Source organism: Strongylocentrotus purpuratus, unplaced genomic scaffold (genome assembly GCF_000002235.5).
Source record: "Strongylocentrotus purpuratus isolate Spur 01 unplaced genomic scaffold, Spur_5.0 spur5_scaffold_16, whole genome shotgun sequence".
NCBI lineage: Eukaryota > Metazoa > Echinodermata > Echinoidea > Camarodonta > Strongylocentrotidae > Strongylocentrotus > Strongylocentrotus purpuratus.
Genome location: NW_022145601.1, coordinates 18,299,157 through 18,313,488, shown reverse-complemented (window position 1 = coordinate 18,313,488; position 14,332 = coordinate 18,299,157). Strand labels below are relative to the sequence as shown.

Below are 14,332 nucleotides of genomic sequence, written 5' to 3'. Positions count from 1 at the left end.
CCCAGTCCCCCATTGACTTTCACACCAGAGATAGGGGGTTCCTAAGTTAAAGAGGGAACATGCATAGGCCTACACGTTAACAATGAGTGAGGGGGGGGGGGGGTATGGTGGAACCGTTATGAAATTCAATAATCATGATGAATACACAGATGTGCTTTTGCACATTCATGAAGAAATATCCACGATTTAAATAATCGACCATACGGCGGCCCAGAACATTATCTGTTCTAAACAAGATCTTGATATAAAATGTACCAGCAACAATCATATAAAACAGTTTAAAGACCCATTTCCATTAAAAGCTGGGTAACTTAGATTAGAAGAAGAAAGAGAAGAAGAAGATACAAAGTAGAGGAAGCTAGAAGAAGACGGTAGGAGGATGAGAGAAATATGGAAAGTTGCAAGAGGACTATGTGAGGATCGAGGAGAAAAAAAAGAGTAGACTACAGTAGGCCTAGAAGTAGAAGAAGAGGATAAGGAAGGCGAAGAAATATGGCTGAGGGGAAGAGGAGTAGGAGGAAAAGAGAGGGAAAGATCAGAAGCCAAGGAAAAGGAGGAGGGGGAAAAGGAGGATGAGGGAGAAGAAGAGGAAGGAACAGCTAGAAGTAGAAGACACGTCATACATAATGAAGGAGGATTATCATGATATGCGGGCGCCCTTAATATTTCTCGTGGTTACGTCATCAATTTGTTTTGCAGACGGTGTTTCGATTCTAAGAGTTTCGTGGCAATTTCACTCCAGCTGTCATTATTTGCGGTAGTTAGCCTTTAACGAGATGTTGCTAAGATGAAATTCGATATAGTGGATTTCTACAACGAGCCGCCAATTAGGTAAGTATAATAACCGTATTTTGGTACCTATTATAGCGTTATAGAGAGCATTGTATCGCCATTTTAAGTCACTTTTTTAGTATTAATTGTTATGTCCCACATGCTGACTTTTGTGTTGGTCCAATTCTTGAAACGCCTGAACATGGAACACAACCGGTTTGAATTTTGACCATAGTTCGCGAGTGACCTAAGACTAAGTTCGCTATCTCAAAGAATGGGCAAGATTTCAAAAATCTGATACAACCAATGGAAAGAAGAACATAAAATTACCCAGAGACAATGTTTTTCTTGGAATTGGGTGCAAGATTGTGAAAATATAGACAAAAGTCAAAACTAAAGTCGTAAAGATCAGCAAATTTTGCAGTCATTTGGTAATAATTAAAATAAAAAAATTCGTGTAGAATATGAGAAATCATCGAATATCACATTTTATAATATTGTCAAAATCTCTGCAAACTTTGGTCATGCCTTCATACTGTCACATCCCCATTTAAACTTAACCTAACTTAACACATAGATCTAGCAGTAAAGATTTAATGAGTAAAAGTAGAGAAACATGCATATACATGTGTAGACCGAATTTTCCGTCTCTTTCGTTCGTTAGCCTCTTATTGGGGTAGGGTCGGCTCTCTCTTTAGAGACGGAAACCGTCTATACACATTCCCTTGATAACGCCACGGCCATTTCAGGTCGTAGCGTTTTGCCCCCAAAATCCTCCAAAATGTCATTTTACCTCGTGCATATCCACATGTAAATTAGGCCTAGGCTATAATACATCGGTTCCACTTAACAACTTGACTGAAATAATCAGTTTAATAGTCCCTTTTTAGGAAATTATGGGTCAAAATCGAAATCCATTTTGAAAATCTTTTTCAACATGGATTTCGATTTTGACCCATAAATTCCTAAAAAGGGACTTTTAAACTTATTATTTCAGTCAAGTTGGTAAGTGGAACTGATTTATTATAGCCTAGGCCTAATTTACAATATAACATGCACGAGGTAAAATGACATTTTGGGGGATTTTGGGGGCAAAACGCTACGACCTGAAATGGCCGTGGCGTTATCAAGGGAATGTGTATAGACGGTTTCCGTCTCTAAAGAGAGAGCCGGCCGACCCTACCCCAATAAGAGGCTAACGAACGAAAGAGACGGAAAATTCGGTCTAATACATGTGGTGTCTCAATAAAAGGTCTACAATGAGCTATGTGCAGTTAAAAAGACATCCGATCACCACATGCACAGCACCTACAATGTGTACGAGAATACACCCGACGGTGGCCTGTACTTATAGCGAAGAAGAAGAAGAAGATGATCAGTGATACTTTGAGCCCAATCTGAGCAAAGTTTGTTCAATCCAAAACTGAACACTGTTGCTAGAAATGGGCTTCTCCCAGCAGTTTGAAGAGATTGTTGTGTGCTTGGTACAAGATCTAGAATGGGCGTATGGACATAAGAAGGACATTGCAACCAACAATTTGAACATTCTTTGATTACAATAAAAATAATTATGCAACACATTTCAGTTACTCATGAAACTACCTAAACCAATGTGGGAGTGTGTCATGAATACACTGCTGTACTAGTTCAAAATAAACACCAATTTCAATAGAAGCAGCTTTTAATTTACTTACATTTGCTAGTTAACCTGATTCCAGGACTATTCAAGTATTTCTCTGCTAAAAAATTAGGGATTGCACTTTGCAAGTTGAAAATGGAATTAAAAATAATTATTTTCTTCTCTCATGTATGATACACCCTGTACTAACCCTGCCAGACACATAAAACCTATGGGAGCCAATTCTATACAATATGTAGCTATGCAGAGATAAAATTGTTCCGTTTCCAATGTAACAATCATTTTCTGAATGTTGTTATGTTTGTAACCCTGTACTAACCCCTGCCAGACACATAAAACCTATGGGAGCCAATTCTATACAATACTATGTAGAGATACAATTGTTCCGTTTCCAGTGTAACAATCATTTCTGAATGTTGTTATGTTTGTAACCCTGTACTAATCCCTGCCAGACACATAAAACCTATGGGAGCCAATTCTATACAATACTATGCAGAGATACAATTCTCGCTACCCTAAATAGGTACGAAAATCTCGAAATTCGCGAGACGAGGTAATTTTCACTCTCTCGGGTCGTCACTACAACTTCCGGTATAGAGTCCCATCCCGCTGGCGCTAGCACCTGTGTTCTCCAATGAGACCAAAATTATTCCAGAAAAAGTATTTGGGATAGCCTTTGGCATAACCATCTGGATCAATCTGCTCCTTATCGAAATGTCTCGAACAAAGCCGCGATTTTTTGGTCAAATTCACTTTGTCCTTGCGGCGAATCAAGCGCAGCCATGTCGCTCGTGTTCCAGCTTCGGTGGGAAATTTCACCAAGTCACGGCCTTCATCCACCCCCATTTTTCAGGGTTCTTACGCTTGGAATCATGAGCCCAGCACTGTGCAGCCTCACAAAAGAAAACCATCGTCACTGATGTCAAAAGACGCAAAAAACAACGAATGAAATGTTCAAATAAACGTTGAAATATTTGCGAAAAAAAAACAAGACCGAGCAGACGACATATTCGGTGCATACACGTTGTGTGGCGACGGCGTTTTACGTTTGCGCTATCGCGCCTAGTAATATAGCGCCTGCACAGGAAGCTGTAATGTCGAAAAGCTATCCCATAATGCAATGCGCGTTTTCAGGATTTTCCCCGGATCTCGGCAGAATTGCTATTTGGGGTAGCGAGAATTGTTCCGTTTCCAGTGTAACAATCATTTCTGAATGTTGTTATGTTTGTGACCCTGTACTAATCCCTGCCAGACACATAAAACCTATGGGAGCCAATTCTATACAATATGTAGCTATGCAGAGATAAAATTGTTCCGTTTCCAATGTAACAATCATTTTCTGAATGTTGTTACGTTTGTGACGATGTACATTTGCTATTATTGCATTATGTGCATGTACATGTATTTCTTCTTGCAATGTGCATGTACAATGACTGTAAAACCAGTGAAAAAAGAATTTTCTTAAAGGGAAAATAAATTTCAATTCAATTCAAGGTTACATGTAAGGTATTTTTTTCTAATTTAACAATAGTTTTCAGAATGTTATTATGTTTGTGACGATGTACCTGTTTGTTTTGCTATTATTGTATTATGTATTTCTTCTTGTATTATGTGCATGTACAATAATAAAAATTCAATATTTATGGAGCGCATAATAAACAACAGTTTCTCCATGCGCTGTAAAACCAGTGAAAAAAGAATTTCCTGAAAGGGACAATGAATTTTAATTCAATTCAAGGTGTATTTCAAATTGCCGTGTACAAGTATTAATTGCCTTTCAGTCTGTATCAACACCCATATTATTCCTTCAACAATCAAAATCAAGTGCTTTAGACATGTGATAATGTATTTGTTAATCTAAGCCCTTATGTCAGCCATACTCAAGGTTCATGCTCTAGTTATTAACCCACTTACCATACACTTAAAATGTGATTATAACCTCTAACAGTGTTTGTGAATGTTATGCCGTTTACTAATTGTTCATGTTCAGAGGGACTACACCCTGTATATTCCACTCTTGTTTTGTATCCGACAGATAACACAGCCTGTGAATTCTGCAAGATGCAGAAAAGCCAAGAGAACATATTAAATCATGGCACAGAGGATGAATTGGTAAGCTTAATTCTGCTGTATTTTTTGGTGACGCTACATGTGACTTTAGAAGCATCTTATGAAACTTGCATGTACAGTACAGTGAAACATGTATAAGACCGATCAAGGGAGGCAAGAGAAGTGGTCTTTATTTATATGCAGGTAGTATTTATAGACAGGGTATCCTAATACAGGTTTCAATTTGAAATAATTACCGAGGGAAACATGACTGGTGGTTGCTGAAGCAGGTTTCAATTTCTTTTTTTGAGGGGGGGGGGGGGGGGGTATTTTTTTTGGGGAAAAGGGCCATTCTGTACAATGTGTCCCCTTTGACATTAAGTACATGTATATCCCAAAAAATAAATATCTTGATATGACCATTGACTATAAATGATTCTTTCTAGTACATTATCACTGACAGCATGAAATTGTCATATCAAAGTATTTTTATTTTTGGATGAAATACGTGGAAACCCCCCCACATATATACAGTTTATCAGAGGACATATTGCATGGAATCCCCCCACCCCCCCCCAAAAAAAAAGAAAAGTATTTTCATTTCATTTTTAGTCATTCTCTCTAGCCTCAACATTAATTCATTCACCACATGAAATCCAGTCATGAAAACTTGAGTTCCAGCCTTTGTTTTATGTACAGTGTGTAGATGGTAATTTTCAAATGTCACAAATTGATAAAGATTATTGTGAACTCTCTCTTATGAATTGTATATACATTGTTCTGTACATGTTAATGTACCGGGTACTAAAAAAAGAAATGAATTTGGCAACTTTAATAAGCACATGTCTAGGTCATCAGGCTGGCAACCACCCAAACAAGTAAAGGAAGAATGCACAGACTTTTGTGACATCAATCAAGTAAAAGTAGTTTTACAATGCATAGCACATCAATTCAAGATTCCAGTGACATATTTGTAAATGCTTTGTATTGCTTCGATTTTGTTATTGTATCCAATATGTAAGGATTAATGAAATTTTTTTTTAAAACTTTAGAATGCTTTAATACAATGTGTTCATTTGTTGATTTTGAAAATTAGATATCATGGGAATACTGGGCCCCGTCTCATGTAGAGTTGCGATTGAATGATTGCTTGAGTTGCGATTGATATCAATTACAACTACCTGTATACCCTGTTCATCCAAGCTTAAAGACATACCTCATAAAAATGGTACCAAATAATTTGGAATGAAACACTCTTTCATAAGATGTATAATAATTTACTGTTCATAGATGATTTTTAAAATAATCAGCTATTTTCTAGGTGTTAACCTTTTTTTGACTCACACTGTATAAGAGATACATGTAGGAGACTGCAAACTTGCGATTGATTGAAGGACTTGCGATTGATACGAATCAATCACAACTCTTTATAAGATGGGGCCCAGGTTTCAAAATGAACAATAAACAATGGAACCATGATGAGAAAAAATAGATTTTCAACATCGTGTTAGTATGTACATATTTAACCTGTTCATTTATTTTTCTTAAATTATTATTGTTATCATTATTATTATTTTTAGTTTTTATTGTTATGATAATCATAATTCTTATCCTGAAACTCTTTCTTCAAAGTGCTATTAAAATTGAATTATTCTCTCCCCGTCTTATTCTTCAAATTATGCAAATGTAGGTATGCACAGGGTATAGGCGTAGCATTCCGAAGACCATACTCTGTGCCTTTCTGACAATTATCACGGTAGGGGCACTTCAGCTAGTCTTCTACTGGAAGCCAGAGTGGCGTCTTTGGTGCACCTCCTCAAAATGCGCATTAAAGAGAGCTACAAAAGTCCTTCTGCAGGTAAAATAGCTTGAAATTAATTCATTGATATTTACAGTTCAAGATAGTGTAGTTTATTAGAAGAGGATGTAGAACGATCAAGTGAATAATGAGTTTAAATGAGTTTAAAGAGAGCTGCAAAAGTCCTTCTGCAGGTAAAATAACTTGAAATGAATTCATTGATATTTATAGTTCAAGATACTGTTGCTCATTAGAAGAGGATGTATAGTGATCAAAGTCAATAATGAGTTGAAATAATTTAATAAAACATGATTGATCAAAATGCGCATTAAAGAGAGCTTCAAAAGTCCTTCTGCAGGTAAAATAACTTGAAAAGAATTCATTGATATTTATAGTTCAAGATAGTGTTGTTTATTAGAAGAGGATGTATAGTGATTAAAGTCAATAATGAGTTGAAATAATTTAATAAAACATGATTGGTATCTCATCAAAATGTGCATTAAAGAGAGCTACAAAAGTCCTTCTGCAGGTAAAATAACTTTTCATTAATTAACTTGAAATCAATTTATTAATATTCACAGTTCACGATAGTGTTGTTTATTAGAAGAGGATGTAGAATGATCAAAGTCAATAATGAGTTTAAATGATTCAATAAAATATGATTACTATATAAACAATAACAATGAATGACATATTACACTATTTACAGCATTATGAAAATGATATACAATGTAAATAAGATACAAATAAGAACAAGTATGGTATTGGAAATGGATCCAGAAAATAGCATTTAATGCTAGTCATGTTGGCCCCAGGTTTAAAAGTTACTTAATAAAGCAAGCTATTATTCTTTTTACAATTCTGAATTAATTTCACACTAGCTATCATACTCTATGTTTAATGGTATGTAAATGTATTTATTAACTTATAACACACACAAAAAGGAGTTTTATAGGAATCCATCTATTTCAATTTTTTAATAAAAGCTAATAAAATGGAAAGTGGGTTGTCAAAGAATCCATGTAAACATGTATACAGTGTACATTAGCTTGAACGTGTTATGTCCACCAAAGCTCAAGCCCTAATAGACCAGTTCACGGTTAGCACATCTCTGCAATGACCCTGAATATCCACAGATCTTCAAAACATGAAGAGGTCCCACTTTGTTCATTTTGAAATAATCAATCTTTAGTGATGGAGGTGCTACATACATGTTGTAAAAAGCCTTTGTTTCCCCTTTAAAAAAAAACTTCCACCTGTGTATCATGTAGTGCATTGCTTGTGCATTAATGAATAATGATTACAAAACTTTCATGAGCACGTATCCACTATTTCGTCTCTGGGTATTTCACAATTTGTTCTGCTCATGCTCAGACTGCAGCCGTGAACTGGCTTATTGCTGTCATTTACCTACTGTAAATGTGTTCTATCTTATCTTATTTTCCTTGATGAATAATGTAGGACCAATACAAGGTGCTATGTGTGGCAGGGATCAAGGCAAGACCACTCTCAGCAGCAGCCATAGAAAGCCTACATATTAACAGGTTTGTTGGACTACGTACAATATAGAGTAATGAAGTGTGACATCAAAGTTATTTTTTAGAATTTCTCAATTTGAACTTCATTGTCCGAATGAGCATAAAAAATATTGTCCAACTGTCGAAAACCAATTAAATAGGTTAAGTATTGGCTGAGATATGAATAAATAGATTTCCTATAGGAACTCAGTGTTATTTTGCTCTGGCCCATAATGTGATGAACAGGTGCAAAATAACACTGAGTTCCTATAGGGAATCTCTTTATGCAGATGGTCATACAAGTATCTCAGCCAATACTTAACATATGCAATTGGTTTTCGACATTTGGACATTATTTTTTATGCTCTTTTGGAAAATGAAGTCCAAATTGAGAAATTCTAGAAACAGATTTTTATGTTGTCGCAGCTTCGGTACTCATTTGATTTTGATTTGCCATTTATGTTATCCGGAATCACAAGAAACAAAACAAAATATATATATATATACATGTTAAAAGAAAATAGGAGGAAACTCCTTGAATGCTTGAGCACCTTTTCATGGTACAGTAGCTCAGCTAAAGCCGGGGAAATTATATAATTGCGGGGCCCTCAGGGAGCACAGTATTAATACTGATGAGGCTACCCTGGCTAATCAAGACATATTATTATTATTATTAAAACAAAAACAAAAGCTAAACAAGTAACAGAATGAAATAAAAACAAAGCAAGGGGCTTGTAGAGAAGCAACTAAGTTCCCTGCATGTTGCATATGGAAAATATTAGATAATTTTACGATTCACATTTAGGATACACAAATGACATGTACACAAATGTATATTAAGTTGCATACAGGCTTTTTCAGTATTTTGATTGCAAGTACTATTATCTAGAATGCAGGATGATTACAAGTTTACAATAGACAATTTTTGTAATGTAATCAATATTAAAGTATATGCATAATTCTTTGTTAAAGATAAACTTGAGTTCTGGTAAAAAAAGAAAATGAATTCTCACAGAATCTAACAAAACTTACACTGAATGTTCAAGATTACAAATAAATGTCATTTTCCAAACAATTTTGGAATAAAATGTATACTGGCTGAGTAATGAGCATAGAAAGATAAGGAAATCAGGGTAGTGCTAGCCCTGACACCATGTGTGTTGTCCCATATACATCTTTCTGTGTAAGTGAGTGTTACTTTACCAAGACTCTACCAAATTTATGATGATTTTGAAGACTCCAGACTCCATTACTTACATGCTATATGATCAACTTTTCTGATCCATTCCACACCTTTTCTTTCACAATGCAATCACATTACCAGAACTCAAGTTTGTCTTTAAGTGCCATGTGATGTTACAAATGATTTCATTCACCTGTTATAAAACAATCGCTAGACCAACATTATGGCCTAGGTCCTACCTACATGTTACAACAGGGAATGTACATGTATGCAATTATCATTCTGCTTATTGAAATACCATTATTTGTAACAGTTGAATGAAATAATTTGTAACAAGGCACTTACACTGTAACAAAGATTTGTTCAGTGAATTTCATTACAATACAAAAATGGCCTATTTCATAAACAAATTACCGTATGTATGGGATGGATTTTGTAGGTCACATTTTCTAACGCAATGTTTGGTAGTTTGTAAAAGGACATATTTGCTCGTGCATGAAATTAAACCCAAATACCTGCACACGCATTTTGCATGGAATTTCAAAGGAAAATCAATCATTGATTTCTGTAACTAATATTGATACAATGTCTGCTGTGTTCGTGACAGATTTGTATGCATTGTAAAGCCTCGGCTGTGAAATTTCTTCCCATTTTTATGTCTATTTTAATAGAGAACAAGTGACCTCCATCTTTAATATTGTGTAAAAGGGTAGAATAAAAGGAAAAAGTGCCAAGGACAGGGTAATAGGATTATGATTAGGTTTAGGGTTAGGATTAGTTACTGTAGTGTTTTGTCCAGGGTGGAAGTTAAAAATGGGCTATTTTCGTAAGGTAACCAAATTTAATGCCTACGGTACCTCAATTTTTTTTTTCAATTTCAATTTATTTGCTCATAAAAATCCAGAAAACACGTGCAAACATTCATAAATCAACATGATACAAAGGATAAAATTCACAAGAAAAATTAATAACAAAGTATACATTTAGATTAAGTATGAGAGGGACAGCAAGAAAGGAACAAGCCTTGTGATTAGCTGACCCTGTAACATAATACATTAAGGACGCTACAAAAAATAACAAATCACTTACAACAACATAAAGGGGGGGGGGTATACCTATACATTTAAACAAACAAACTTGGTGAATACCTGTCTAAAATAAAGTGCCTAGATTTTGACTTAAAAACATTTAACGAAACTGCTTGTTTAATATCTGAAGAAAGAGAGTTCCAGATTTGGGGTCCTTGAAATAATATTGAATTTTTAAAAGATGAGAGCCTCGGTTTGGGTAAATGAAAATCATTAGCATTTCTTGTATTGTATCCATGATATTCATTATTGAACTGAAAGAATGTTCCAGTGCCCTGGAACCTGGCGACAAGAGACTTGCGCTCCGCACACAACAGGGGGCGTTTCACAAAACTTGTCATCAGTGACAAATGACAGTTTTTGTTATAAGCTTCTGAAATCCTTGCTTCTAATTGCTTATCAGCAGATTTGTCACTGATTTTTGTCATTTTTCATTGAAAAAAGGCTTTGAGAAACGCCCCCGGCCCCCCCTGTTCTACCCCTGCCAAATTTCAATGTGGTTATGTGACATGTTTTATTTTAAATTTGTGCGGAATACCCTGTACATATACATACTGTACTTTTGAAAAACCATCCCTATATCACACACAGCTAATTATACATGTAACCTGGTGTGATCTGTTATCTTTATTTAATGGTTTTTAGTTTCATTTTGCAAGGTTATTATTTCACTAAAATAATCAGAACAAGGTCGATTGGCCATTGAGTACTATGGCTGGGCTATACCTGTATAGTTTCATTGGGTACATGTAGTTTGTGATTTCCCTTGACACTAAAGGACCTGTACATGTATATGGTTACCGGTAACATATATTTTCAGCCTAAACACTAGAACCTCTCTGAGTCTCTGTTGTATTCATACAAAAGGCACAAAGTGTAAATGTACATACATGTACATTGCATGTTGATACACACTCTGTACATGTATACATACATGTAACATGTCATGAACAAAAGTATACAATATGGTTGTGGACATTTCTTGCATTGTTGAACCAGTTGAAATGCGGGGCAGTGTTCACCAATTTCTTGTAAAGTTTGTTCAACTACATGTACATGTTGGTCAGATTGACAAATTTTAACCCACAAAAGATTGTTTAAAACACTTTATTTACCATTTTGTTACTTGAACAGAAAAGATGCAACCCTTAATTATGTCCAGTTTTGAATGTTAACCCATCGCCTATAGAAACTGAGTGGCCCCTGTATTAAGCCTATGTGAATGAAGAAATTCAGTAGTCAACCGGTTAAACAAAAAAGTTTTCAAGGGAAAATAAGGTGATTAAACCAATTAATTTAGGAAGTGGAAATTTATAAGTGATATTTATTAGCCTTGCCAGCCTTGTCAGTCTTTATAGGATATGGTTTGACTAACATGTACATATACTGTACCAGTGGCGTACGCAGGATTTTTTCAAGGGGGGGGGTTTAAAATCAGGTCCAAAATTTCGCAACGACTCAGGAAAATTTGAAAATCGCGGCGGCCAAAAAGTCGCTCAGTGGGGGGGGGGGGGGGGGGGGGGGGGGGGGGGGGGGGGGGGGGGGTAAGCGGACACTTTTTTTTTTTTTTTTTTGGTAGTCCAAAAAAAATCGCAACGATTCAGCCAGCCGAAAAGTCGCTCAGTGGGGGGGGGGGGGGGGGGGGGGGGGGGGGGGGGGGGGGGGGGGGGGAAGAGGACACTTTTTTTTTTTTTGGTCTCGAAATTTGAAAATTTGACATTTTGTTCCGTTGGGGGGGGGGGTAAGGTCACCTTTCTTAGGTCAGCCATGGGGGTAATTTTTTTTTTTTTTTTTTTTTTTTTAATAATTAAAAAAAAAAAAAAAAAAAAAAAAATCCAAAGGGGGGGGGGGGGGGGGGGGGGGGGGTTTTAGGGATTTTTTTAGGGGGGTTTACACACATAAAAATACCAAAGGGGGGGGGGTTAACCCCCCAAACACCCCCCTGCGTACGCGCCTGTACTGTACACGTATTAGATACATGTAGAGCCATGGTCTTTGAAATGGATTGACTTTAATTTATTAAAGACTAGTCTTCCTTGGGTTGGGCATTTGCCCTTGATTATATTACTTGTCCTTTGTCTAGGATCCAAGCTGTAGGTCCCCTAGGAGCTTACTATACCGTTTACATGTGTACATGAGTATAATTACATGTACATGCACACGTAGTTTCTTCAGTATTTAGCTAACGTAATCATTTACATTTTGCAAAGGAAATATACTTTTAAAACAATTTTGACTAAACAAAGAATGTAGCACTGAATTATTTTAGTGTTTGGAGTTGAGCCACAGGTCCCCTAGAACTTAAATGTGCATACATGTAAATGCATGCACTAGCTGTCGTACCATTCAGCTATTATAACAATCAAATTCATTAAGGATTTACCCTTCAACTAATTTGATTAAAAAGAATGGGGTAATTTTCTTTGCCAAAGTTTATTTGGAAAGAAGTTACGGTAGTTCTTTCATAACCCTGTGCATGGGATGTTATGTATGTTTCTAATGATTGTGCAGCTTTTAGAGAATGAAGTATATTTTTTTGTTTAATTCATGCATTTCATGCTTATCATATTCCAATACAAAACAAACGATTATCTGCACACATCACTTGCTGCTTTAACACTTTATTTAAAGCCCCACTGCACTACTTATAGCTACATGTACTTGCGCCCTCTATATAGCAAACAATGCCTAATTGGTGACCATTGGTCCCCCTGATCCCCCTTTTCTTATGTTAATTGTGAGCTGTTTGATGAGATAAAACCACCTGTCAGTGACCATGTAGGGAGGTCTAATCCCTCCTGGCCAAACTAGTACAGACGGGCTTTAATATTCATTCAATTAGGCCATTTTTGTAATGTAATCAAATTTGATGCACAAATATTTGTTAAGTGCCTTGTTACAAATTATTTCATTTACCTGTTATGAAAAACTGTATTTCAATAGTTAGTCAGAATGCGAAATGCATACATGTACATGTACATAACATGTTGTTATACAGTACATGTACAGGGACAAACATGAAGCTCGTCCTTCTCAACCACACGTAAAGCAATTCGCATTCTGACTTCTGAAATATGATTGTTCGTATTACATGGTGAATGAATAAATTTGTAAGGAGGAGCTTACACAAAGATTTGTGCCTTAAATTTGATTACATTACAATTTACATGTATGAAAATGGTTTATTATTGATTTATTTTGTACTTCTATAACCTCAGTTGCAAATGCTTTTTTTTTTTCTTTTCAAAGATCAGACTAGAATTGTTATGTGATGAAAGCATTATAGCATTAAAGCAAATAATGGCCTTACCCAATACCAAACCACAATGTTTACAAGCCAAGTATGAAACACCTGCTGTGCTTTGTGTAAATAATGTTAATGAGTGCAGTATGTGTGTATGGCAATCCTTCATTTGCAATAGTACACCCTCCTCTGATATTGTATGGCTTACTATAACATGAACTTCCTGAAGTATTAATAATGCATCCATTTGTTCCAACTTCTGTCAAATCTGCTAGCTATTAACCCTTTGCTTACAGGAGCATAGTGGTCCCTGTGTTAAGCCTATGAAACCTATAAAATTCAGAAGTCAACTAATTAAAACAACATATAAGATGCTCTCTGCAAGTGAAGAGCAGTTTATTCTCAGGCATACCAATTATTGTGATAAATACTACATCCAAATTATAATGTTTTACATTAAGTTTGGATTTTTATTAGTAATTTCCCTTTTTCGGATATATATACATGTACATTTATGAATGTAGCCAGCATTGTAAATATTGTTCCAGTGAAAGATATGATGCCAAATCTTAAATACTTAATTACTTAATCAATTTCATTTAGTTCCATCAATTTCAAGTTAAATTGTATTTCAGCATGACAATAATTATACATTTGGAGCCAACAAACAGCAAGAGCTTGTCAAGGTTGTCCCATACACAAATCAAATCATTTGAAAAGGTACAAATGAAAGAATATTTATGAATTATGCTAATTGTTTCCGTAGTGATAAGCCAAATGAACCATATGGCATAGTAGCACAGAAGGTTACAGCTTGCATTCCAATCAGTTAGAAGGACTCAATCCTGTTGACTTGAAGGGAAAGTCTACCCTTCTATTTACTTAAAATTTGTTTTTAATAAAAACAGAAAATATGAGAGAACAGATCAAGTAAAAATTTGAGCAAAATGAGAGCGACAAATACAAAAGTTTAATGTTTTGGAAGTCGCAATCAATCAGATACAAATTGACATCACTGTGATATATCTTGTGAGGTCCTTTCC

At 35.6% G+C, this 14,332-nt stretch overlaps 1 protein-coding gene across 5 annotated transcripts in view; it reads left to right on the top strand.

Moving 5' to 3' along the window:
• Positions 1-707: 707 nt before the first annotated feature.
• LOC582670 (probable cation-transporting ATPase 13A3) overlaps positions 708-14,332 on the top strand; it is a 48,839-nt gene continuing 35,214 nt past the window's right edge. For 3 of the 5 annotated variants that reach the window (XM_030986965.1, XM_030986964.1, XM_030986967.1), the window contains exons 1-4: positions 708-831; positions 4,446-4,522; positions 6,150-6,317; positions 7,719-7,801. In XM_030986965.1, coding sequence (XP_030842825.1) covers positions 4,472-4,522; positions 6,150-6,317; positions 7,719-7,801 — 302 coding nt within the window. In that variant the 5' untranslated portion in view covers positions 708-831; positions 4,446-4,471. Of the gene's footprint in view, positions 832-4,445; positions 4,523-6,149; positions 6,318-6,739; positions 6,787-7,718; positions 7,802-14,332 lie in introns of those variants that run through there. The other 2 variants (XM_030986968.1, XM_030986966.1) reach the window with 1 other exon arrangement.